General features: G+C 36.5%; 1 protein-coding gene and 1 pseudogene across 1 annotated transcript; both read left to right on the top strand.

Annotated features, from left to right (window-relative positions):
* Window positions 1-1,050: 1,050 nt before the first annotated feature.
* LOC118628562 lies at window positions 1,051-4,584 on the top strand (annotated as a pseudogene).
* Window positions 4,585-11,836: 7,252 nt separating this feature from the next.
* LOC118628215 (olfactory receptor 52E4-like) lies at window positions 11,837-12,784 on the top strand. Its single transcript, XM_036259032.1, has one exon. It carries the CDS (start codon window positions 11,837-11,839, stop codon window positions 12,782-12,784), a length of 948 nt encoding a protein of 315 aa, XP_036114925.1.
* Window positions 12,785-26,900: the final 14,116 nt, after the last annotated feature.

The following is a 26,900-nucleotide window of genomic DNA, read 5'->3' as shown; positions in this document are numbered from 1 at the left end:
TCTATGGCTCCAAAGGAAGGCAGCGTATGTCGTACCTGCCAATAGCGGTAATCAAACCCAAGACTCTCTGGTCCGCAGGCTGATGCTCAACTAAGGAGCCAAAATGGCCAGGGCCAAAAGCCAGTGTATCTTTAACCAGATGCTAAAAGGGCAGTTTTCAATTAAAATCTAATAAAAAAGAAATTTACCTGTCAAATAAAATTCCAAAATATCTTTTTCCCTCGTTATATACTTCGAAATCTCAAATTGGTGGGCCAATTTGGACGTTGAGGATAAAATTTGTCACAGGAGGGTATCTTGTTCCAAACCATATTTTTAAAATATGTTTTTATTGATTTTTTAGAGTGAGAGGATGGAGAGAGAGATGGAAACATTGATGCGAGAGAGATACATCAATCAGCTGCCTCCTGCACAGCCCACTGGGGACTGAACCTGCAACCCAGACATGTGTTCTGACCAGCAATGGAATTCAGGCCTCTCAGTTCATAGAACGCGGCTCAATCCACTGAACCATACCAGCTGGGCACGACCCATTTTATAGGTAAAAAGAAAAAGAGCCAGTACTTAGTAGGACACAGAGTAAAGAAGGCTCTTCAATTGTGTGACAGCAAGCTCTGGTGACCCAGGGAATCCAATGGTGCTCCATGTGTCTTTAACAGATCTCAGTGCCATATGGAGTTTGCAGTAATCTCTGATAAGAGAATCATATCATTGGACCCTATGGCTGAAGCTAATGCACGCCTCCATCTGCAAGTACTTAGTGTCTTTTTGAGAAACTGCTCTCAGCTTTGTAATGGCCCTGGTAGAGACTGACCATGAGACTCTAGATGATCCTGTGACCTTAGCTGCTCATCCTCCACTGAGTGTTGACTAAGCCATAAAGTATAGTGTAGGCTGTAGAACTCCACCATCAAAGAGAAAGGATATATGCAAAAATCGGGCTTTTAGTCCTCCCTATACTGGTACCTGTTCCTCAACCCACACGTGTGAGTTCTTTGGGAGTTTCTTATGATCCGGTAACTTGGGAGAAAGACTGAGTAGTCTGGTGTAATGAAGGGCTTACACGATGTACTGGAACCATGTGGAAATAGGCTGTGCTTATTACAGTCCCAATTGGATGTGGTCCTGACGCACAGTGGGGAAAGGGAAATCTGTGCAGTGAGAACTTTGATGAATGCATCTTACTTCTCTGCCCATGTTTGCAAGAAGTACAGAGGACCGAAGTCAGGGTTTACACTGATGTGCGGGACTGTAGTTGATAATTGGGGTATTGAATAAGACTGGAAGTTTGGTGACAAGGCTTGATGAGGAAGTACGTGGATGGACCGCTCTGAATAGGCCCAAAGTTAGAGAATATTTGTGTGCATGTGAATGCTCACCAAAGGACAACTGCTGTGAAGGAAGTGCTTCATGCTTAGGTGAATTATAGGGGACTCTGTGCAAGCCATTCAGATTCTTTCCTAGGGCTCAATCAACACTGCAGCGAACACTCTTGTACAGACATCATTTGACACACATTCAGAAGATTCTCTAGGACACTGTTTTGCAAACTGTTTTGACAGAGACCCCAGGAAAAATATATGTTGCATTGGGCCCTGGAATATATAAGCATGTGGACACATACTTACACACATATGAGAATTTTAATGTATATATAAATGAAATAAATTTTTCATAAAACAATATTTAACCTTAAAAAAATCACTTTGGGGCAAAAATGGTAGGTAATTACATTTATTTATTCATTCATTCATTCATTCATTCATTCATTCATTTATTTAAAAATCAATCAAAATTATACTTTTTGTGGTCGGATCAGCAAAAAAATGTGTTTTTTGGTGTGCTGCAGAATTTTACTAATAGTTATATGTGCCAGGAGATGAAAACAGTTAAAAATTGCTACTCTAAACCTTACTGACTCATAACAGTACTTTTAGAAAATGTGAGCAACATTCCATGGATTGAGGTTCTGGTTCGATTCCCGGTCAGGGCACATGCCCAGGTTGCAGGCTCCATCGCCATTAGGAGGTGTGCCGGAGGCATCTGATCAATGTTTCTCTCTCTCTCACCCTCCCTCTCTAAAAAAAATCAATAAAAACAAATATTTTTCAAAGTGTGTAATTATAAAAATTATAATCAGTTTCATGCTGTGAAGAGAAAGTTTTGCCTCTATAATCGGAATATGTTTACCAAAGTACAAATAACAGTCACCATCATGACCCTAAAGTCTGCCCTCAGACTTTTTAATTATTGGTTCCTGAGGCTGGTCCTCTGGTGACAGCAAACCTCTCAAAGCATTTCAATTTCCAATCAGTAAGAACACTCTAGAGAGGAACAAAGAAAGATAATGTCATTTAGATCATCAACAGCCATTTCCATGAGGCATTCATTTTGTACAACCCTCTTGAAAGGCCTGCAGGTTCAGAGGAAGAAGTGGGAGGCAACTGTTTGTCTTAACAGCCTCCTGAGAAACAACTTCAAGCCAGGCCAGAAGGCCAGCTAGGTGGAGAGGTAGGCCTGCCTGAGGCAGCTGCACTTCTACTGGAGAAGACAAACAGAGAGGAATTTAAAAGTTTAACAATCTACACAGCAAGGATAATGAGCAACAAATGGACTCCAGCCATAGGGCTGAAGCAGGGTCAGGAATGTCTCCTGCTGTGCCAGCCCTGATTACTTTAGTGGCTAAATTGTAGGGGCACTTACAGGGTCTCAAAAATAGACTGTGGTGGGCCAAACAAAAAAGTCCCCCTTAGGGAATTCAAAATGTAGGCTGTTTGTCTACAACAGAATTATTTAAATGCGCTCATTTTTTAAGGACTCACTAGTATGAACAGCTGAACAAGATATTTTGGAGATTTAAAGATATTTAAGAATATTGATAAATGAAATTAGTTATACTCTGAGATAGTGGATATTAGGCCACCACTATTGAGATCTGTCTGGTAAATATTGCTAGATGCCTTGTTTGCACTTTATAAAGTGATAGAAACGTAGTGATCAAGTAAAACTAAAAATCATGCTCTGTTAAAATGGTTCAAACATTCAAATGTGTCTTTGCTTATCAATCTGATTAGAGTCATATAATTTGACTTATACCAGGTTTAAGAACTGTTTTCATCTAAACTAGAAATTTTCTTTTTAATTATAATGGGTTTATATATAAATAATTATCCAATGAAGAGAAAAAAATGGGCCTCATAGGTTAAAACATGTTTTAGAGATATAATCAGAGAAATAACTTTCTAATTCTCACTTGAAAATCAGCCTCCTTTGTTCTTATTCATTTATACATTTAGAAAAATGATAACCCATTTTAATAAGAACATGCTATATTTCTAGCACTTATTAGGTGGTATTTATATAGGGGAGAGTAAATGAGATATGGGGCAAAACATCTTTGCTTTAGGGCCTGTTCTTTTTTCTCCCCTATGGTAGAGTCCACTCTCTCTTTTACCTTTGATTTTAAGTTTAAAACAAATATTACTGGCTAATTCTACATCTCTTCCTCACATACCTGAATTGGGCACAAAATTTTCTACCCCTGCTTGTAATAAAATATGTATCACGTGCAAACAGAGAGTATATTTTATGCTCAATCTACTGAAAATAATTTGACAACACTTAGGCTAGAGCAGGTTTATTGACATTGAAAAGGTTAATTCAAAATACAACCAATGTCCACCCAGCTACTTTCCCCCTCCTTGGAATCCCAGGGCTGGAGGCTCTCATGTCTGAATCTCCATCCCTATTTGCCTGGTCTATCCACTGGCTGTGATGGGAAATAGTGTTCTTATATTTATGATCAAGACACACCCCAGTCCTCATGAACCCATGTATCTTTTCCTCTGCATGCTCTCTGTGAATGACCTAATGCTTTGCACCACTGTCCCTCCCACGATCCTCAGCCTCTTCTTGTTCAACGGCAGAGAAATCGACTATAAAGCTTACCCCACCCAGATATTTTTCATTCACTCTCTGTCCACTTTGGAGTTGGGATTCCTGTTGGCCATGGCCTTTGACTGATATGTGGCCATCTACAACCCTCTGAGGCACTCCATCATCCTGACACATGGAGTGATCGTGGCTTTGAGTCTGGCCATTGTCCTACGTGGAGTTATCCTGCTGACTCCTCATCCTTTCTTACTGATGAGACTTCCCTACTGCAAAGCCTATGTCATTGCCCACACCTACTGTGAATGTATGGCCCTGATCAAACCAGCCTGTGCTAATACTAGGATCCACATATTATATGGCTTAATTCTTGCCTTCCTTACTGGTGGGCTAGACTGCCTATTGATAATCTGCTCTTATATCCTCATTCGTCATGCTCTGTTTTCTCTCCCATCAAAGGAGGCCAGGCTCAGAACCTTCAGCACATGTGGCTCTCATGTTTGGGTCATCTTAGTGTTTTATATATCTGCCTATTTCTCCTTTATCACCCACAGACTTGGTCCATACATCTACATCTTTATAGACAACATTTACCTTCTGATTCCTCCTGTGATGAACTCTATCATCTATGGTGTTAAAACCAAAAGTATCTGGAAGAGGTTTCTTGAAGTCTTCACATACATACTTGTTTGAGTTTGTAAGATTTTTTTTAACTAACCAGCAAGACAGGTGATGCCATGGAACTATGGTCTTGTTTAATTCATTAAATCTTTATTACCTAAGAAGACAGAAACTTTCCAGCTGAATATTGGGTCATATTTATTCAAAAAGAGTATGTTTAATATATAAAATAAACTGGGCCATGGCAATTGTAGACTATTTTGTGAGAGATATGTCTATCTTCAGTATAAGTTCATTTCTTAGTTGATGTCTTCCCAGCATGTAAAATCATGTCCAAGATATATATCACACTCAGGATATTTATTTTTTAATGACAAGCATTTGCTCATTCCATTATTTATTGGCATAGATACACACACATGTTGACCTGGAATGATTGATATATAGAAGTCAATACAAATTTATAGAAAGACAGCCTTCTGTTGTTATTGTTGCTTGTAACAGTTAATGATCTGGGAGCTAAAGGTAGAAGAATAATCAGGGGTAAAGTACGTATCTGAAAAATTTAACTTTTCTTCCATTTTTAAGAAACTGGGACTATGATTAAGGCTTAGTTTATCAAATATCCTTTGGTATTTAAAAAATATTTTAGCTAAGGCTATTGTGCAAGAAATAAGAGTAAATAAGAATACAAGTATATGTGTGTCTCTGCCAAAAGAAAAACAAGAAGGAATAAACTTCAAAACTAAGGTTTACATACCTGTTGCCTATAGGTGGTGAGCATGTGGTGAAACACATAGGGAAGAAGAAATTCTTGACTATACCTTTTAATAAAGTTTTTGACTTTGAACAATGTCAATGTTATATGAATTCAAACATAAAAAATGAACAAGGATTGAGGAAAATTCCCTATTAAAAATATTTTAGCTTATAATTAAGTCTTTGATTTTGCTAACTAATGTAGAGGCTTTATAGAAGTTACTATGTGCCATAGATAGAAGTTAGGATATGTTTTGCCTTGATAATAACATATACCTTAAAAAATCTCAGTTTGGAAAAAATATAAACAACAAAAAGAAAGGAAAAGAAATAGAAAGTTATGGTTGTCAAGTGGAAATCTGCATACAACTTCCCCTCCAACAAGAATATTCCTCAGTAAAGTCACTTTTTAAGAACAACATGGGTTAATTTTGAGATGTGCAGCATCTGTTACTTTTTTTTAGCTATATTAAGAAATAATTTACATACATCATTGTGTAAATTAGGATATACAGCATGATGGTTTGTTTCACATAATTGTGAAATAACCACAAAAGATTTAGTTAACCATTTATATAGGCACAATAAAAAATAAATAAAAGTAAATTCTCCTTGTGATGAGAGATATTTTATTTTTATGATACTCTTATAACAACTTTCAAATATACCATGCAGCAGGGTTCACTATAGTCTTCATGTTGTACTTTATATCTCTAGTACTTTTTTACCTTATAACTGGGAGTTTGTACATTTAAACCACCTGCCTCCAATTCCCGTCCCACCCACTGCAGCATCTGTTCTTACCTTGGCTTTATGATATAGATCATGTCAATGTGTTCGTAATGACAATGACTATATATTTTTTTCATTATGCTGCTGAATTTTTTCTTAATTTGATGAGCACTGAAAAGATAAAGAAAATTTTTAAAAATTAATTGAATATATGAATAAAAGAACAATGGGCATTTGGTAATCTTTTCATGAAACTATGTTTTGAGTATATATAAATTATATAATTTTTCATAATATGGACAGTCTATGTTTACTTTCTTTACACTAGACCCTTACTTAACTTTTATTTTCTTCGTCCAGTCCTTATATGCTATCAAAGGCCTCTCTCTAGTTCACCGGTTGTCTATCTTTTCATCCTTCTCTGACTTGCATTTGTAATACAATCTTAGAATAAAGCAAGTGTAGGTGGTTTTAAAATTTTTGGAAAATGGAACATATATTTTAAATGAACTTATGTATTATAACCTTTCTCAAAGTTTACTTTATAATTTTTTAAATGTTTAGGATAACTCCAATATCAATATCCAATCATTTTTTAGTTTCACAAAAATATTGCTTGATACAAATATATTAGAAATGATTGAACATATTGTCTTTTGCTAGACATTCTATTCATTTTGTAAAATTTTTATTTATCATCTATGTATGTATATATTTACTTAAATAAACTTCATTTTTTGAACAGTTTCAGGCTCAAAAAGAAATTGAGAAGAAGGTACAGAGAGTTCCTTATACCTCACATATACACTTTCCCCTACTATTAACATCCCACATGAAGGCAGAAGGCGATACATCTTTTACAATCAATTAACCTAGGTGGGCACATCATTATCAGTCAAAGCCCATAGTTTGCATTAAGGTTAACTCTTGGTATTGTACATTCTGTGGGTTTTGTCAAATGTATCATTCACATGTCTTCATCTCTATAGTATCATACAGAATGGTTTCATTGCAGTAAAAGATCTTCTGTGCTCCATCTGTTTGTTATTTTCTTCCCCCAGCCCCTAAAACCTCTGATTTTTGTTTTACTGGATCCATAGTTTTGGATCTATGAATGTCATTGAGTTGGAAACAAACAGTATGTAGCCTTTTCAGATTTGCTTCTTTTATTTAATGACATGTATTTAAGATTTCTTTATATCTTTTCATCTCTTGACAGCTCATTTATGTCTAGCGCTGAATAATATCGTATTATCTGGATATACTGCAGTTTATCTATTCACCTACTGAAGGACATCTTGGTTGCTTCCAAGTTTTGAAAATTATGAATAATGTTACCATAAACAATCATGTGCAGATTTTGGTATGGGCATTAGTTTTCAACACCTTTGGATAAATACCGAGGAGTATGACTGTTCAGTTGTATATTAAGAGTTTATTTTGTTTTGTAAGAAACTACCAAATTGTGTTCCAAAGCTGCTATATAATTTTGCATTCTCACAAACAATGAAAGAGATTTCCTGTTGTTCCACATCTTCATCAGTATTTGGAACTGTCATTATCTTAGATATTCCTGATAGAGGTATTTTGGTATCTCACTGTTGTTTTAATTTGCAATTCTCTAATAAAAAATGTTGTTGCCATCTGTATGTCTTCTTTGGTGAGGTGTCTGTTTAGATCTTTTGCTTGCTAAATTGGGTTATTTTCTTGTTGTGTTTTAAAAGATCTGATAAACAGTTGTTTATCAGATATGTCTTTATAAATCTTTTTTCCCAGTGTGTGACTAGTCATCTTATCCTCTCAATAGTTTCCTTCACAAAGCAGAAGTTAATGACATCCAGCTTATCAATTATTTCTTTCTTTCTTTTTTGGTATGTGCCCCTAGCCACTAAGGCCCAGCGGGTACTGAACCCGGGACTCTCTGGTCCGCTCCAACCGCTGAGCCAAACCAGCCAGGGCAATTATTTCTTTCTTGTCATGCAGTTGGTATTGTATTAAAAAATCATTGCCACCCTGACTGGATAGCTCAGTTGGTTAGAGCATCATTTGGGTAAACCAAGTTTGCAGGTTTGATTCCTAGTCAGGTCACATAAAAGAAACAACCAATGAAAGCATAAAATAAATGGAACAACAAATTGAAGTCTCTCTCTCTCTATCTCTCTCTTCCATCCTCTCTCTCTAAAATCAATTATTCAATAAAAAATCATTGCCAATCCCAAGGTCATCTATATTTTTTCCTATGTTATCTTTTTGTTTTTTAGTTTTGAATGTTATATTTAAGTCTATGATCCATTTTGACCTAATTTTTGTAAAGTAAAAGAAAAGTGCCAGGTTGGGCCTTGATGTTAAATCAAAATTGATTTGGGTCAGTCTGAGCATAGGCCACTGGCTTCAAAGCCACCAGAGGGAAAGATCATGCATGGGCAACAGAAAATACCTCCAAGACCTCTGGTCACCCAGAGGTAGGTGATGTAAGGGGAGGGAAAAACCAAGAAACTGCCAAAATCAAGGGTCATAGTATAAAATTGTCTCATTTCATGGACCAGTATCATTAGTTTACCAAAGAACCTTAACTAAAATGGATTAAAAGAGTAACCAAATTGAGGGCTGTTTTCCAAAGTATTTAACATAGACTTGGGTACATAGTAGGCATTTAATAAGTAAACTCTGGTACATAGTAGGCATTTAATAAGTATTTACTGAACATCAAATTATTATAATCACTCACATACACAAATGCATATAGGTGTGTGTATATCTATTTTGATGGTAATATATAATATCACCATGCTTCTTATAGGTGCAATAATTTTTGAGTATGTATGTGTGTATATGTATATGTTTATATACATATGTGTGAACAAATGTGTATACAAATGTGTGTATAGAACTACATATATCTGAATGTATATATACATACATATGAATATTTTATACACAGAAAGAGAAAGAGAACCATGCATGTTAAGCCTGCCAGTATCAGGAATCTAGTTTTCTACTTTCTGCCTGTGTTGCCTTCTTAGCTAAGTTCCCTATATGGCTACGTCCTTCATTTTAAATGAACTAGTTTTAGTTGGACTAATTGTAACTGCTAGTCGGGTAAGAGGCATTTGTATAAAACTGTTTCTTTAAAAATCTTCTTTAGCCTCACTCACATCAAATTTCATTACCAACTGATGACATGTGATAGAGAAAATACATTCTCCCTCAGGAATCACACTTCGCAGAAGGTGAAGAAACATCTGTTGCAGAGTTTGAGCCCCTGGGACTGCCCCAAGTGTGGCTATAAAATCTGCCTGAACCTTCCATACAGGGAATGATTCAAATCTCTGAGTTCCTGGCTTTGATTCAACACAACACAATTAATCTGGAGGCATCAGAAACTCATGTATGTTTTCTCAAGACAAAGAAGTGAGAGGCAATGATGATGGGGCTGTAGCATACTAGTGAGGAAGAACTTCCTAGAAATAAGGAATAAGTATTTAATGTTACTGTGGATTCTTGAGACTCCAGTGTGCTGTGAATAGACTGAGAACATGCAGCAGAGGCTGACAGTGTGATCCCTCTGAAGATAAGTTAGAGACTTCTTTGGACTGCCTCATATTGACAGGTAAATTAGTATAGCCCTGCCACATGGAACAAGCCACTTGTAAGGTTAGATCAAGATTCTCTTGAGGTCTTCATTAACCATTCTTTTAGAATGTTTCATTCACCAGTCAACTGGTACAAACTTTGGAAAAGGAAGTATATGCAAGTGTGTTCTCTGGGGTTAAGGATAATTTATTTAGAAATAAAATACCACTAGTTCACAATGAACATCTTGATATCAACTGAGATGTTAGAATAGAAAGAATTAGATTTTTTATGGATCTGTTATAAATTATCTTAATCCATAAAACTACATTTATAAAACAATAACCAAGAACATATGTCCTTATTGTTTCTAAGTGCCCTATGAAAATCATTCACGATAAGACCTGTGAACAACATTAACATCAGTTTACTCTTTATTTTGATTCATATGTTAGAGGAACAGTGGTGATATTTTGGAGCAAACCAGGGTGTATTATCTCTTGTCACATGCTGATTGTGTGGCTTTGGAGAAGTATTAAGCTTATGTAAAGTATAAGTTTCTCCTTTTATAAATTAAAAATAATAACGGTGACCTCATAATATACAAATCAGCAACTAAGTGCTTGCTAATGACTTGACATTTTTTGTGACACATATTATGACATAAAAAGTAGCAACTATTACTAATTTCAAATCTTGATGATTATTTGATTGATTTAGAGCTCATCAATTCTTTTTCCCAAAGTGTACAGTATATTCTAAATTCTTAGGTATGGTAAGAAGCTCCTATTCCATAGTTAACATTTAACATCTCAATATAAACTTGGTAAAAAGAAGTATTTAATGATTAGTCTTTTGAAGATTTATATATTATATAAAATCTGCAATCCTCTGAGGCACTTATCCAGAATTTATGTGTGTGTGTGTGTGTGTGTGTGTGTGTGTGTGTGTGTGTAGATAGATAGATAGCCACAAAGGAGTAACCATTAAATCACATATATATGAAAACATGGACATCTTTTCAAGCCACATTTTTCTAGGGATACTAAAAAATCCAGGCAGCATACTGGTAATTTGACTGTCTCAATGACTTTGCTGCTATCTTGGAGCTTTTTTTCTTTTTTTTATCCTCACCCAAGGACATTTTTGCATTTAACCACAGATAGAGCGGGAGGGAGAGGAAGAGGAAGAGAGAGAGAGAAAAACATCAACATGAGAGAGGCACATCAACTGGTTGCCATCCACACGACCCCAACCGGGAACAAGCTGCAACTGAGGCACGTGCCCTTAGCAGAAACCAAACCCAGGACTCTCTGGTCCGCAGGCCAATGCTAACCACTGAGCCAAACTGGCCAGGGCTGTCTTGGAGCTATTTAAGTGATTAGAAGCTTTGCTTTATGGCCAAAAATTCATTAAGGAGGCACATTTCAAAAAGTTTCGTCATTAAAAGTATTGTGGACATGGAAAGCTTATTATTCCTTCATAAGTTGCTTTGATAAATACCTATTTAGAAAAGTGATTTTCAACCTTTTTCATCTCATAGAACACATAAACTAATAACTAAAATTCTGTGGCACACAAAAAAAGTTATCGTTTGCTGGTCTGACAAGAAAAGAAATAGGTATAATTCATTCACACAGATGGCTGTTGTATTGGCTGTTTTTTGTTTGTTTGCTTTGTTCTTGCTTTTGGAGGTGTTTTGTTCGTTTGTTTTTGGCAATCTAAAGGAAAAGAGGTCAGTGACCCTGACTAACTAGGTATTGCATGTTTTAAAAATTCTTGCAGCACACCAATGGAAAATCATTGATTTAGAATATACCTCATGCAAAATGTCTCAAAGTCCATAATTATTTTGGATGTGTACTTTTTAATGAGGGTGATATTAGAGGGTTTTTTTCCCCATTGCCTTAGGATGTGAGGAACCTGTGTTATTTCTCAGGGTGTTTACTTAACTTGGTTTTCACAAACAAAAAGAAAACACCTGGTAGCAGGCTGAATACTCTGAAGGTTCTGAGCCAAAGATTGTCTCTACTCCAACTACTTCTCAATGAGATTGGCATCTGGCAATGAGGGATGAAACACTTCTAAATTCAGAGAGGCTCACCAAGGGGCAATTAAAATTTGAATAAACTTGCTTGGTTGTATTTTTACAAGGAGTAATTCTATATTGTATGTTTATCAGAGTATATTGCCTTTGACCACTCCAGGGACAAAAGAAGGAAAGAGAGCAAGCATATGTCTTCATTTAGCCTGAATCATTATGCTTGACTTTAATTCCACTACCTTCACCAACCCCAGTATCTTCATCCTGATTGGCATACCTGGTTTAGAAGACATGCATATTTGGATCTCTATCCCTTTCTGCTCAATGTATGTTGTTGCCCTCATGGGAAACATACTCATCATTTATATCATCAAAACTGAGACTGCTCTTCACGAACCCATGTTTTATTTTCTTTCCATGTTGGCCATCACAGACCTCATCTTATCAACCTCCACTCTTCCCAAGATGTTGGGTGTATTCTGGTTCAATTACCATGAAATCAACTTTCATGCCTGCCTCACTCAGATGTTTTTCATCCACGCTTTCTCTGGGGTGGAGTCAGGGCTTCTTGTGGCCATGGCACTTGACCGGTATGTGGCAATCTGCAATCCTCTGAGACACTCGTCTATTCTCACAAATTCTGTGGTGGCTCAGGTTGGCACAGTGGCACTTCTCCATGGATTAGTGCTAATGACACCACATCCCTTTCTGGTATGGAGGTGGCCATACTGCCGGACCAATATTGTCCCCCATACATATTGTGAGCATATGGCTGTGGTGAAATTGGCTTGCGCTGACATTTCTATCAATAGTCTTTATAGTTTGGCAGTTATTATCTTAATTGTTGGGACTGATGTGGCATGCATCTCTCTGTCCTATGTACAGATACTCCGTACTGTATTCAGTCTCCCTTCTAAGGATGCCAGGTTGAAGACTCTCAGCACTTGTGGGTCTCATGTTTGTCTCATCCTCACTTTCTACATCCCTGCTCTTTTCTCCTTCCTCTCCCACCGTTTTAGTAAGCATATACCACACCACACCCACATCCTGTTGGCCAACATGTACTTGTTGGTCCCTCCTATGCTGAACCCTATTATCTATGGAGTAAGGACCAAACAGATTCGAGAATGTGTTCTACAATTATTTGTGACTAAAATCAACTGAGAATTCTGGGCCCTATTTTTCTACTTATTTCTTTCCTCTGATAATTGTTTGATATAAATTTCTTGGATTCTAGGATCAGCAAAACCAGAAATTTGAATCTCAGTTATTTCACTTACTACCTCTGTAAGTTAAAGTTATATACAATTTAACCTATCTGAACATCTGTAAAAGAGAAAAAAGTAATACCTGCATTATAAGTTAATGCTTACAAAGTGTTTAGCACTGTTTCTAAAAAAAAAAAAGTAATATATGTGTTAGTTAATGATTATAAAGTGTTTAATATTGTTTCTAACATATGTAAGCACCTAATGAAGGTAAGATTATTTCAGTATCATTTCTTCCCTGAATATGTATTCGTTCAGTGTCTTTTCAAAACATGTTTATTAGTTTATCTTACAAATTTAATCTAATAAAAACATCCTTCTGACTGTGGCTTTAAGAAAAAACTTAAGGAATTTAAAAGTAGATAATTCTGGTAACAATCAAGGTTTGGTTAATTTGTACTCTCACTACAACTGTAAGGGAAAGCTGATGAGACGGGAGTAAGAAAAAAATCTGTGGTTAGTCATATCGTTTTCACCTTGCAACTAAAAAGAAGGGTGCATTTTAGGAACTCCCATAAGAATGAATAGTGATTGTAAAGTGAGCTATTCACACTGCTGGTGTAAATATTAGGTATCATTCAAACTTGTGGAAATTCCAAAGAATCAGAACTGTTGTTCCTGAAATGAGTAAAATAAAGTGATAGCATTGGTTTTTGCAATAATCTATTCACTAAATAAATGTTTAGTGAGCATTCGTTATGTACCAGGCACTTAACCTGGTGATAAAAGATGTGATAATAAACAAAGGATAAAATTATTTACTTTGGTAGAGTTTATAACTGATAAAAATAAAAAAAGGATGGTAAGTAAAAGTAAGTAATGTACACTTGTTATCATATATCCTTTTCTTGTTGTATTTAATGCTATAAATTTTAGTCAAAATCATTTTTTAGTTGCATGCTATACCTTTTGATTGTTAGTTTTCTCTCTACTCATTCTATTGGATGACAAAAAAAGAATCTTAAATTCTCCAACTGTATCTGTGAATTTGGATGTATCTCCTTTTAATCCTATCATTTTCCTTCACGTAACTTGTAGCTCAACAGTTTTGTGCATGTGCATTTTGCATCTTTGTCTTCCTGAAGAATTGATTATTTTATCATTGTGCAACGTCCTTCTTTGCTTCTAAAAGTGTTCCTTATTTTGGGCAATGATTTTTTTTGGGGGGGGGGGCAGGGTATGTGCCACTAGCGGGAACTGAACCCGGGACTCTCTGGTCCACAGGCCAGCTCTCCAATGGCTGAGCCAAACTGGCCAGGGCAGTGTTCCTTATTCTGAATTATGTGTTTTATATTAACATAACCACTTAGTTTTTTTCTTTCTTTTTTTTTTAGAGAGAGAGAGAAACATTGATGTGAGGGAGAAACATCAATTGGCTGCCTCCCCCACACTCCCTACTGGGGATCAAGCCCACAACCCAGGCATATGCCCTGATCAGGAATTGAACTGGGAGCTCTCAGTCCATAGGACATTGTTTACCCAATGAGCCACACTGGCGGGGCACCAATTAGTTTCTTTTAAATAGTTTGCATAAAAATTTTTTTCTTTTTTTTTTTAAACTTATCTGTGTATTTATATTTAAAGTGGGTTTTTGTACACAACATATAGTTGGATCCTACTCTTTCATCTAATCTCAACATCTCCATCATAAATCAATGTGTTTAGGCCATTTCCACTTGAGATCATCAGACAAATGCAAAGAAGAGAGGAAAAAATAAGGACTTCACATGTAATCTCTAGATTCAATACTTTCTTCCTCCTTCCTTTCCTCCCTCCCTCCCTTCCACCCTTCTGCTGCCTGTATAACCTGCTATATCTCTGCGGGGTACTTGCCCTCTAATTACTGGAAGGAAAGAACATAGGCAAACATTTTTTTTTTTTTTTAGAATCTACTTGATACAAGTCACTTCTTCAAATTTTTACTCCCTATTTCAACTTGCTTAATTTTCTAACTTTATAGGTAACTGTCTTTGTATTTAGTCCAGATTTTAATTTTAATCTGAGGGAGAGATTAGTTGCAGTAGACTCATTGCATTTTAGCCACACTGGACTGCTTTACCAATACAAAGTTTTAAGCATAAATATAGTGTAACAGTTAAAGATAAGTGCTATGGTTAAAAACAAACAAAGGCAGGTGATGGAAAGTGTGCCGGTGGAAATGAGGTCCTTCCATAGAGTTGCAAGAAAAGCACTTCTATGTACCTCTGCATAGGAGGATGAGATGTAGCGGTAAGATTTATTGGAATAGAAATAGAAGGCTACCCCCAGGTTCATGTCTCATCTCCATCTATCCCACTTTGAAAAAAGTCCAGTCTTGTCCAGTCAGGCCCAGAAATAGAACCAGTGCCCAGAGATTCTTTGTCCTGCCAAGCTCAGTCCAGTTCAGCCTCTGTCCCTGTCCAGCTAGTGCAGTCTTTGATCCCAGCTGCACTCCAGATGGCTCTGCATTGCCATAGAAAATAATTTGTTACATGTTATCAGTTTTTAAATTTACTGCTAAGAAAGTGAATTTAGAGGGCAAAGACGGGTAGAAAATATTCACAATCCCTTATGTCTGAAAATGATTTTGTGTCAAGAACATTTTTAAAAAGTTACAACAAAAAGTAAGAAAAACAGAAATGGAAAAAGGGGGAAAGAGACCTAAACTGATCCTTGGCAAACAGACAAATGACATTAAAATCTCAAAGTCACTGGGCATCAGGAATTGTACATTACAACTATAATGACAACTAACTATACATCCACTAGAAATATCAAAATTAAAAAGCAAAGACACACCAAATTTTTGGCAAGGATAAGGAACTACAGATTCTCCTAAATTAAACCCAACAATTGAACTCCTAGATGCTTACTGAAAACAAATGAAAGCCCAAGTCCCCACAGACACTGGGGCGACAATGTACTCGCCCTGGTGGAAACAGCACACATACTTAACACACGAATTGAAAAATCAAGTTTGTAATGTTCACATGATGAAAATCTACCTGGTAACAAAGAAGAATTGCCTAATTATATGGATGAATTTAAATCATTAGACTGAGCTACTGATTATTGCCAGTTATTAAAGATTACTAATCCGTAATTTCATTATATGAAGTTCTAGAGCATACAGAGAAAATAGGTGTTGAGAAAATCTATTCAGTGGTTGCTTGGGGGTTGAGATAGGTCAGGGGCAGACTGGAGAGGAATGCATGAGGATTTTTTGAGGTGATAGAAATATTCTACATTTGTTAAATGTGCAAATAAGATTTGTGCATTTAAATTTATGTAAATTTTACATTTAAAAAATCAAATCTGAGCCTGGAGAAAATAGAATGATTGTGGTTGTTGAAATTAAATAAGAACATTATGCATTTAGTTTGCATATGTTTAGTTTGTATATGTTTGAAATGCTCCATAATAAAATGGTATATAATATACATGTAGTGAAAATAAAGGTCATCTTTAATATTTTATAATGCAAAGTATGATATCATTTGCTTTAATAAATATTCAATTTTGAATTCAATTTTAATTTACCTCAACTAATACAGAAAGCTAAAAATTCTAAATTCTAACTGCAATATTTCACAATCACACCCCAAGAACATAAAATAACAACCTATGTTAAGTGTAAAAATTCTGTAATGATTTCTGTTCTGAATGGGACTTAGATATTATTCCTGATATTTTCTTTCTTGAAAATGGTGATTGATAGTGATGGTACACATCCAAGGGCAGTAATTTGAACGCAGAAATATCTAACAAGTTTTCTGTGACTATACTCAGTATCACGTGGTCAAAACTGGCTTTGTGATACGTGATGATGGAGTTCAGAATTTGAAATGAAAAGAAACAATTGTTTGAATAATAGTTCTGTTTCTTTCAAACTTTCCAGCAATATTCTATAGATCTTATTTATTTAAAAAACTAATTCTTCAAATATAATATTAAAATAGTAACACATATCTTGCAAATTAAGCTCAGGGATTATAAACAAATTTGGAGAATATATTAGGAGGCCAAAATAAATTAGGAAATTCTAATATGTGCTAAAGTATTTAAATATCTTACTAGTTGATATTACATTGCTATTGCAGTATTTGTATTAACTTCCAATTAGGAAAGCAATTTATAGAAATAAAAATTTAGATAGATTATTGCTTAAAGATTCTGGGTTTAGAGAGAAAAATGGCGGCGGAGTGAATGGAAGCTACACAAACCATCTCCCAGAACCAAACTGGAATTACAACTATAACACAGACAAATTGACGGGAAAAAGCAACAGAAAAGCAGCTTGCGAGGACCATATAACGAGGGACACTGACTCCATCCTGGGAGGATTGCGAAGGCGCTAGACGGGGGCTGGGAGCCCACGGTCGGCACTCGGCAGCGGCCTTAGCAGGGAGCAGCGCCCTCGGGTTACACTCCCAGGCGGCTCCACAGCTCAGAGCCGGGACAGAGGCTAAAAAAGCCACAGGCACTCACCTGTGGCAGAGGGAGGGCAGTCTGGACTGGAACTGTGTCGGGACACTCGGGATTTGGAGGGCGCTCAGAGCTTTTGCTTAGTGCAGCCACTCAGGACAGTAGCCATATTGCTCCTTCCCAGGGCTCTGGGGAGAGGCAGCAGCCCCACCCTCAGAGATCCAACCCCACCCTGTGGGCCATTAAAGTGCTAATTGAAGCTCATTAACAACCAACATCTGCCCCACCCTTGGGAAATCCCTTTGTGCTGAGCACCTGAGGGAGTTTTTCAATCAACTGACAACCCAAAACTCATCAAGTAACCTCCACTGCTAGCCTCAAGGCAAAAAGTTATGGGATAACAGTATCTTTCCTGGGCTAGCAACTTTAACCAGGAAAGTAAGACTTGACAGTGGTGTTTAACTTGGTTCCTCCCTCGCTCATCTAAACCCAGGAGAGGGAGCCACAAACAGCAGAACACCAACAACCAAAGGAAAACTTGACAGGCTCCAAAGCCCACTGTGATAGCCAAAATGGTGAAACACAGACACAGAAGCCAAATGAAAGAGCAAGAGACCTCCACCGAAGATGTGGAGAAATTACGCATGTTAACAGAGCTAGAATTCAGAGCCATGATCTTAAGGAAGCTGAACAGCATGGTAAGGACATAGAGACACTGAAAATAAGCCAATTGGAAATTAAAAACCATCAAGAAGAGATAAAAAATGACATATCAGAAATGAAAAACACATTGGAAGGTTTAAAAAGCAGACTAGAGGAAGCTGAGGACCGGATCAGTGAATTAGAAGACAGGGTAGAAAAAAATCAACCAATCAGAAAAACAAAAGGAAAAAATGATTAAAAAACAGGAAGACAGCTTAAGAGAACTGTGGGACAACTGGAAACGGAATAATATTCGCATCATAAAAGTCCCCGAAGAAGAAGAAAATGAGCAAGGGATAGAGAATATGTTCAAAAAAATAGTGACAGAAAACTTCCTTCATTTGGTGAAGGAAGAAGCCATTCAAGTTCAAGAAGCACAGAGAGTCCCAAGTGAGAAGACCCAAACAGGCCCATACCAAGACACATAGTAATTAAAATGCCACAAATTAAAGACAAAGAGAATCCTTAAAGCAGCGAGAGAGAAGCAACAGGTTACCTACAAAGGAAACCCCATAAGGCTCTCAGCTGACTTCTCACAAGAAACACTACAGGCCAGAAGGGAATGGCATGAAGTAATCAAAGTCATGAAAAACAAGAATCTGAATCCAAGACTACTCTACCCAGCAAGGGTATCATTCAAAATAGAAGGTCAAATAAAGAGCTTCCCAGACAAAAAAAGGCTAAGGGAATGTATTAGCACCAAACCAGCACTGCAAGAAATGTTAAAAGGACTGCTGTAATTAGCGGTAGAAACGGGAAGAAAAATAGAACCACACTAAACAAAAATGGCAATAAATAAGTACATATCAATAATCACCTTAAATGTAAATGGATTGAATGCTCCCATAAAAAGATACAGAGTAGCCGATTGGATAAGAAAGCATGACTCATCTATATGTTGTTTACAAGAGACCCACCTCTCAACAAAAGACTCACATAGGTTGAAAGTGAAGGGATGGAAAAAAATTTTCCAAGCAAATGGACAGCAAAAAAAAGCTGGGGTAGCAATTCTCATATCTGATAAAATAGATTTCAAAATGAAGACCATAACTAGAGACAAAGACGGCCACTACATAATATTGAAAGGATCTATCCAACAGGAAGATATAACCTTGATGAACATATATGCACCCAATATAGGAGCACCAAAATATATTAAAAATCTTCTGGAGGACTTCCAAGGAGAAATCGACAACAATACAATCATAGCAGGGGACTTCAACACCCCGTTGACAACACTGGATAGATCGCCTAGGCAAAAAATTAGCAAGGAAACAGAGACTCTAAATGAAGCACTAGACCAAATGGATTTAATAGATATCTACAGAGAATTACACCCCAAAACTACAGAATACACATTCTTCTCAAGTGCACATGGGACATTCTCAAAGATAGACCACATGATAGGACACAAACTAAATCTTTACAAGTTCAAGAAGATTGAAATTGTAAGGTAGCCAGGTGCCGCCGGTGGGAGGTGGGAAGAAACCAGAGAGCCAAACAGCCGAATAAGCAGAAATCAGGCTTTATTGGGTACACTCCGGGCGGGTTCACAGACTCGGGGGGTTGAGTCCGAGAAGCCGCGCCCGATGCTGGGGTTTGTGATTTTTATATCTGCGCCTGTGGCAGAGGGAACTTGTTGTTAGGTTAGGTCCTGAGGGGCTACGCATGGGGGCCCCCTGGAATGTGAGTCTATTGTCCCGGAGCAAACAGTTCCTGGACTAGGACAGGAGAATGGGACAGGAGTTGATCTATGAGTTCGGGGCAAACAGTTCCTGAAACAGGGAGGGAGTTTAGGTTGGGTAAGCGAGGTAACGGCTGAGCAGTTTGCCTGGTGCCAGTTCCCAGGCTCTCGGACAGAAATCATATCAAGCATCTTCTCAGATCACAATGGCATGAAACTAGAAATCAATTGCAACAAGAACATGCAAAGACATTTCAACACATGGAGGCTAAATAGCATGTTATTAAACAATGAATGGGTCACCGAGGAGATCAAGGAAGAAATTAAAAACTTCCTGGAATCCAATGAAAACGAACACACAACAACACAAAATCTATGGCATGCAGCGAAAGCAGTTCTGAGAGGGAAGCTCATAGCACTACAGGCCTACCTCAAAACACAAGAAAAATTTCTAATTGACTGTGTAAGCTCACAACTTAAAGAATTAGAAAGCAAACAAAAAGAAAACATCAGAGCAAGTAGAAGGAAGGAAATAGTAAAGATCCGAGCAGAAATAAATGACATAGAGACCAAAAAAATAATTCAAAGGATCAATGAAACAAAGAGCTGGTTTTTCGAAAAGATAAACAAGATTGATGGACCCTTAGGTAGACTCACCAAGAAACAAAGAGAGGGAACCCAAATACACAAAATCGGAAATGAAAGAGGAGAAGTAACAACCAACACCACGGAAATACAAAAGATCGTTAACAACTACTATGAACAACTATATGGCAACAAATTCGACAATCTAAGGCAAATGGACAAATTTCAAGAATCACACAGTCTCCCAAAACTATTCCCGGAAGAGATAGAAAACTTGAACAGACCAATAACAACTAAGGAAATTGAAGAGGTAATCAAGACTCTCCCAGCAAACAAAAGCCCAGGCCCAGATGGCTTCACAGGGGAGTTTTACCGAACATTCAAAAAAGAACTAACACCCATTTTCCTCAAACTATTTCAAAAAATTCAAGAAGGAAGACTTCCAAACACGTTCTATGAGGCCAGCATAGTTCTAATTCCAAAACCAGAAAAAGACAGTACAAAGAAAGAAAACTACAGGCCAATATCCCTGATGAACATAGACTCCAAAATCCTGAACAAAATATTAGCAAATCGGATGCAGAAATACATCAAAAAAATTATTCACCATGACCAAGTGGGATTCATTCCAGGGATGCAAGGCTGGTACAATATTCGCAAAACAATAAACGTGATACACCACATAAACAAAATGAAGAATAAAAACCACATGATCATATCAATAGATGCTGAAAAAGAATTCGACAAAATCCAGCATCCATTTCTGCTAAAAACGCTCAGCAATGTAGGAATAGAGGGATCATATCTAGACATAATAAAGGCCATATATTAAAGACCTAGAGCCAACATAATACTCAATGGACAGAAACTAAAAACATTTCCATTAAGAACAGGAATAGGACAGGGATGTCCACTTTCACCACTCTTATTTAGCATTGTACTGCAAGTCTTATCCACAGCAATCAGACATGAAGAAAAAATAAATGGGATCCAAATTGGAAAGGAGGAAGTGAAACTGTCATTATTTGCAGATGACATGATATTATACAGAGAAAACCCTAAAGACTCCATCAAAAATCTACTAGACTTAATAAATGAATTTGGCAAAGCAGCAGGATACAAAATTAACGTCAAGAAATCGATGGCATTCTTGTACACCAATGATGAACTCACAGAAAGAGAAACTGAAAAAAGAATCCCATTTACCATCGCACCAAAAAAATTACGATACCTAGGAATAAACTTAACCAAAGAAGTAAAGGACCTATTTGCAGAAAACTGCAGGTCATTAAAAAAAGAAATAGAGAAAGTTATAAAAAAGTGGAAGCACATATCCTGTTCATGGATTGGAAGAATTAACATCATTAAAATGTCCATACTACCCAAAGCAATCTATAGATTCAATGCAATCCCCATCAAAATACCAATGACATATTTCAAAGAACTAGAACAAATACTTCAAAAGTTCATATAGAACCAAAAAAGACCCCAAATAGCCACAGCAATCTTGAAAAAGAAGAACAAAGTAGGTGGGATCACAATACCAGATATCAGGTTATACTACAAAGCGACTGTAACCAAAATAGCCTGGTACTGGCACAAGAACAGGCATATAGACTAGTGGAACAGAACTGAAAACCCAGAAATGGACCCAAGGCAATACGCTCAATTAATATTTGACAAAGGTGGAGCATACAGTGGAGTAAAGACAGCCTCTTTAATAAATGATGTTGGGAAAATTGGACAGCTACATGCAAAAAAATGAAACTAGACCATCAACTTACACCATACACAAAAATAAACTCGAAATGGATAAAAGACTTAAATGTGACCCGTGAATCCATAAAAATTCTAGAAGAAAATGTAGGCAACAAAATTTCGGATATCATACGGAGCAGAATTTTCACTGATACATCACCTAAGGCAACAGAAACAAAGGAAAAAATGAACACATGGGACTACATCAAACTCAAAATCTTCTGCACAGCAAAAGAAACAATCATCAAAATGGAAAAGCAACCCACTGTATGGGAGAACATCATTGCCAATGATGTATCAGATAAGGGGTTAATTTCATATATATATTGAGTGCTCATACAACTCAACAAAAGGAAGACAAAGAACCCACTTAAAACATGGGCAGAGGAGCTGAATAGACACCTCTCCAAACAGGACATACAAATGGCCAAAAGACATATGAAGAAATGCTCAACATCAATAATCATCAGAGAGATGCAAATTAAAACAACAATGAGGTATCACCTCACACCTGTCAGAATGGCCGCCATCAACAATTCATCAAACAACAGGTGTTGGCGAGGGTGTGGAGAAAAGGGGACTCTAATACACTGCTGGTGGGAATGCAGACTGGTGCAGCCACTATGGAAAACAGTATGGTGTTACCTCAAAAAATTAAAAATTGAACTTCCATTTGACCCAGTGATCCCACTGCTAGGAATATACCCTAAGAAGCCTGAAACACCAATCAGGAAGAATATAGAGAATATATATACCCTCATGTTCATAGCAGCACTATTTACAATAGCTAAGATCTGGAAACAGCCCAAGTGTCCATCAGTAGATGAATGGATAAAAAAGCCATGGTACATGTACACAATGGAGTACTATGCAGCGGTAAGAAAGAAAGATCTCTTATCCTTTGAGACGACATGGAGGGACCTGGAAAGTATTATCCTAAGTGAAAGAAGCCAAGCAGAAAAATACAAGTACCACATGATCTCACTTATATACAGAATATAATGAACATAACAGTCTGTGGAATATAGTAGACCCAGAAACATGCAAGTAGGGCACAGACTGACATCCCTCAGAAGAGGGGGTGGGGCGGGGTAGGAAGAGATAAACCACAGAACTTATATGCATGTATGCATGACCAATGGACATGGACAACTAAGCCGGGGATAGGGCCGGGGTGGGGTGGGGAGGGGGGTGCCAATGGGGTAAAAAAGGTAAAATATCTGTAACAAAAAAATAAATAAAAATTTATTAAAAAAAAAAAAAAAGATTCTGGGTTTATATGAATCTAGATATGTTTTGCAACCTTTGGAGTTGGTTTTATAAATGATGAGCCAAGCCTTGAAAACAAAATGTTTTTATCATTAACTTTGGAGATTTAAGGATCCTTAATCTGGTATTTTTCACCACCGTGTAACATGAAGACACTTAATTGAAAAATATTTATCCTGAGACCTGAATGGAGGACAGAGGGATATGCAGAGTTAAATAAAGTTCTTCAGGATAGGTATAGAACAGTGACAGCTGAAAGAAGGCAAAGGAGACTGACTGAGGATTAAGATACAACCACAACAGGCAAAAGAAAAAGTGAGTTGAATAACAAATAAAGACTTAAAGAAAAACAGATAACAGAAAGTTAAAATGATATTTACCTATGCACACACACACACACACACACACACACACACACCACTTATCCAAATATTTAAGAACAAGATTAAATAGTTTTTGTTGGAATACACACCTGAGTCTATGTAAATTATCACCTTCTTACACTCTGGGCTCTTTGATACCTTCCATCTTCAATTAGTTTTTCTTTTTTTCCACATTCTTGTCACCTATTTTATCTCTTCAACTTAAATCTCAATCAAGTGGCCACAGTAAAATGGCTCCTGTCTCTCTGGATCCTTTCTAGCCCCAAGGCCAGACTTACCAGTAAAGCCTTCTGAATGAGTTAGATCACCTGGCCCAGAAAGTGTCAATTTTCACCCACTAACATGGGAGATTAATACAGACATCAGTGCACTCTGGAGAACAAAGGTATCCAGAAGTACTGAGCGAGATGCTTCATATGAAGCACAATATCATTGGTGATTTTAAAAAATAAAAAAGAAGTCTTGATTTGTGATGCTGATTCTCAAGGTTGAGTTGCTGACTCATGGTTAACTAACCGGCTTATCTCCAGGCAAGAAAGGCCATGAGAAGGGCTTTACCTTCCACTCTGTCTCTTCCAGTTCATCTTAGTTGTAGAATTCCTCTCATAGGTCCCATATACATGGGTGAGAAAGATTTGGATTCTTTTTTTTTTTTTAACCATATTCTGCAAAACTGACCTTGTCTCTTCCATCCCAGTCCTAAACACAATTTAACCTAAAATAATGTCATGAAAAAACTGAAGCTTATCTAATATCCATCATTTTATAGAGTAGATGATTCATTGGAATTTGGGTGGGGAGATAATAGAACAAATACTACAAATCCTCTCTTATTCCTGGTTCTTATTGACAGTAAAATAAGACAGGGCTTAATTTATTTGGGAAAAAAGAGATATAGGGAAAGAAGCGTGAGATATAAGAAATGGCCTAAATGAATGAGTTTAGAGACAGACTGCATGTGTTTGAATCTTACTTCCTTTACTTAGTGAACAGAAGAGTTTAAACAAGAAATTTAAACTTTGCATCTCCATGTTCTCTTCTATAACAAGCAGAATAACACCCAGTGCAAAAAATTTCTATGAAGATTTAAAAAACTAACACTTCATACATGTAAAACATTTTCTGATATAGTAAGAAATGTGTAACTCTTGATAATCTGGGCTACTTAGTTAACAATATTCTTATGCTAGGATATTCTATGTAAGCTCATACTGATTGGAGCTTGCCATGGAGATGTTTCCTAGGATTCACTATTTGAGTTATCCAGTAGTCAATAAATGAGATCATTTTCCTTGCCTAGATTTATTGCCAATAATTTAAAAATATATAAGTCCAACAAATTGCTTTTAGAACATCAGCATTATGACTAAATAAAAGCTGTGTAGTGTTTTTTGGCTCAGTTATGTATCTGAAGAGGTAAATTGAAATATCTAACAATTGTTGCCCCTTCTATTCCCATAATTATAACTTAACTCAAAATCTCATGTTTTTGGTTGCAGGAGCAGAGTCAGGAAAACAATGGAATCTGTGGATTTGGGAGAGTAGCACTGGGATCAACAACAATGTCATCACAGTCATGGAACAAATAAATCTGTGTGTTTCTTAATTCTCTATTTAGTGTATTCATCTTTTTTGTTTGTTCCTTTGTCAATTGGTCTTCATAATTTCAACAGTATACTAAAATTCTTGATTATCTCATAGACCATATCCTGTTTCTCCTATGTCTGTAAGCTATGTTCTGGTGAATTGATTTTCTATATACTTCTTTTTTGAAGTTAATAAAAAAAAAAACAAAAAAAAAACTTTGAACTTATATAATCTTATTAACCACTGTCACCCAATAAATTTAATTTTAAAGAATTTTAGAACACTTGTAGATTATAGGAAAATGCTAACATAGTATAAAAAGTCCTCACATAGCCAACATGTAATTTCCTCTATCATTAACATTTTACATTAGTATGATCATTTGTTACAGTTAAATCAATATTAACTAAAGTTTATACATTACTAAAATTTATATCTTGTTCAGATTCCCTAGTTTAACCTAATGTTCTTTTTCTCTTATAGGATCTCATGCAGGATACCAAATTACATTTATTATTTATGTCTAATTAGGTATCTTAGTGATCTCTTGGCTGTGACAGTTCTTCAGGCTTTTCTTAATTTTGATAACTCGATTGATTTTATGAGAACATACTGGCCAGGTTTTTGTAAAATGTTTCTTAATTAAAATTAGTCTGCTAATTTCCCTCATGATTAGATTAGAGCTATGTGATTTGGAGAGAAATATCAATGAGTTAAAGTGTCATTTATATCCATCACTACATGAATTATTCTAGTCCATCTCATGATTATCTGTAAACTCCCACTCCAACATTAAGAAATCTCAGGAACAGTCATGTGATCTAGTTAAGTCACATGATATGATTTTAAGTTTAAGGTCAATTGCTCACTTACCTTTGTTGTGAAACTTGAATAGTGTGTCTCACTCTAGAATGAATCTAAATTTGAAACAATCTTTGCAGGCCTCCTTGATTGGAACAGAACTGAATCTCTGAGTTGTCTGTAGCAATATAGATTCCTGGGATCAATGCTAAGGGGATGCTTCAAATTTCTTAACTTACAAATGCTGCCAGGATGGAAAACAGGTCATCTAAATCTACCTTCTAGCTTCAGATTTAGTTAAAATTAGAGAAACTTCCTTAGTTATAGAAGAGAAGCATTTCTGTTTAAATTGGGCTTACCCAAATCGTATACTGAATCTATAGAATGCAGTCTAATTCTATTTCAAAATAACTACTAAATGTGTATTATGTATTTTTGACCCATATGAAGATTTCTCATAAATTCTAGCTGGCGATCATCGGAAAATCTCAATACACTGTAAAAATCGATCTCTAAGAATTTTGCAATTGCATAAAGATTTAATCTTACCCTCTCCCACCTCCCAGAAAAAGAAATTTGGCCACCACCATATGCCATTCATTTACATAAATGCTCAATAGCATTGTGTATATGTAACTGTGTTAAAATTATTAACCTATAACCCCCACAGGAAAATTTTATCCAATAGAGTACAGTGCTTATGTATGGTTATTTTTTGTCTTTAGTCTCTCAGACTCCATTCATTTCCAAAGTCGCTTAGTGTAGACTATGTTTAGCTTTGTAGGAAACTTCCAACCTTTCTTCCAAAGTAGCTGTGCCCTTTTGCATTCCCACCAAAA

This window comes from Molossus molossus, unplaced genomic scaffold, assembly GCF_014108415.1.
Source record: "Molossus molossus isolate mMolMol1 unplaced genomic scaffold, mMolMol1.p scaffold_m16_p_13, whole genome shotgun sequence".
NCBI classification, from domain to species: Eukaryota; Metazoa; Chordata; class Mammalia; order Chiroptera; family Molossidae; genus Molossus; species Molossus molossus.
This window is presented reverse-complemented; position numbering and strand designations above follow the sequence as displayed.

Bases quoted from the DNA above. Each gene is read 5' to 3' on its own strand.
- LOC118628215 (XM_036259032.1), top strand. From the start codon at position 11,837: ATGCTTGACTTTAATTCCACTACCTTCACCAACCCCAGTATCTTCATC.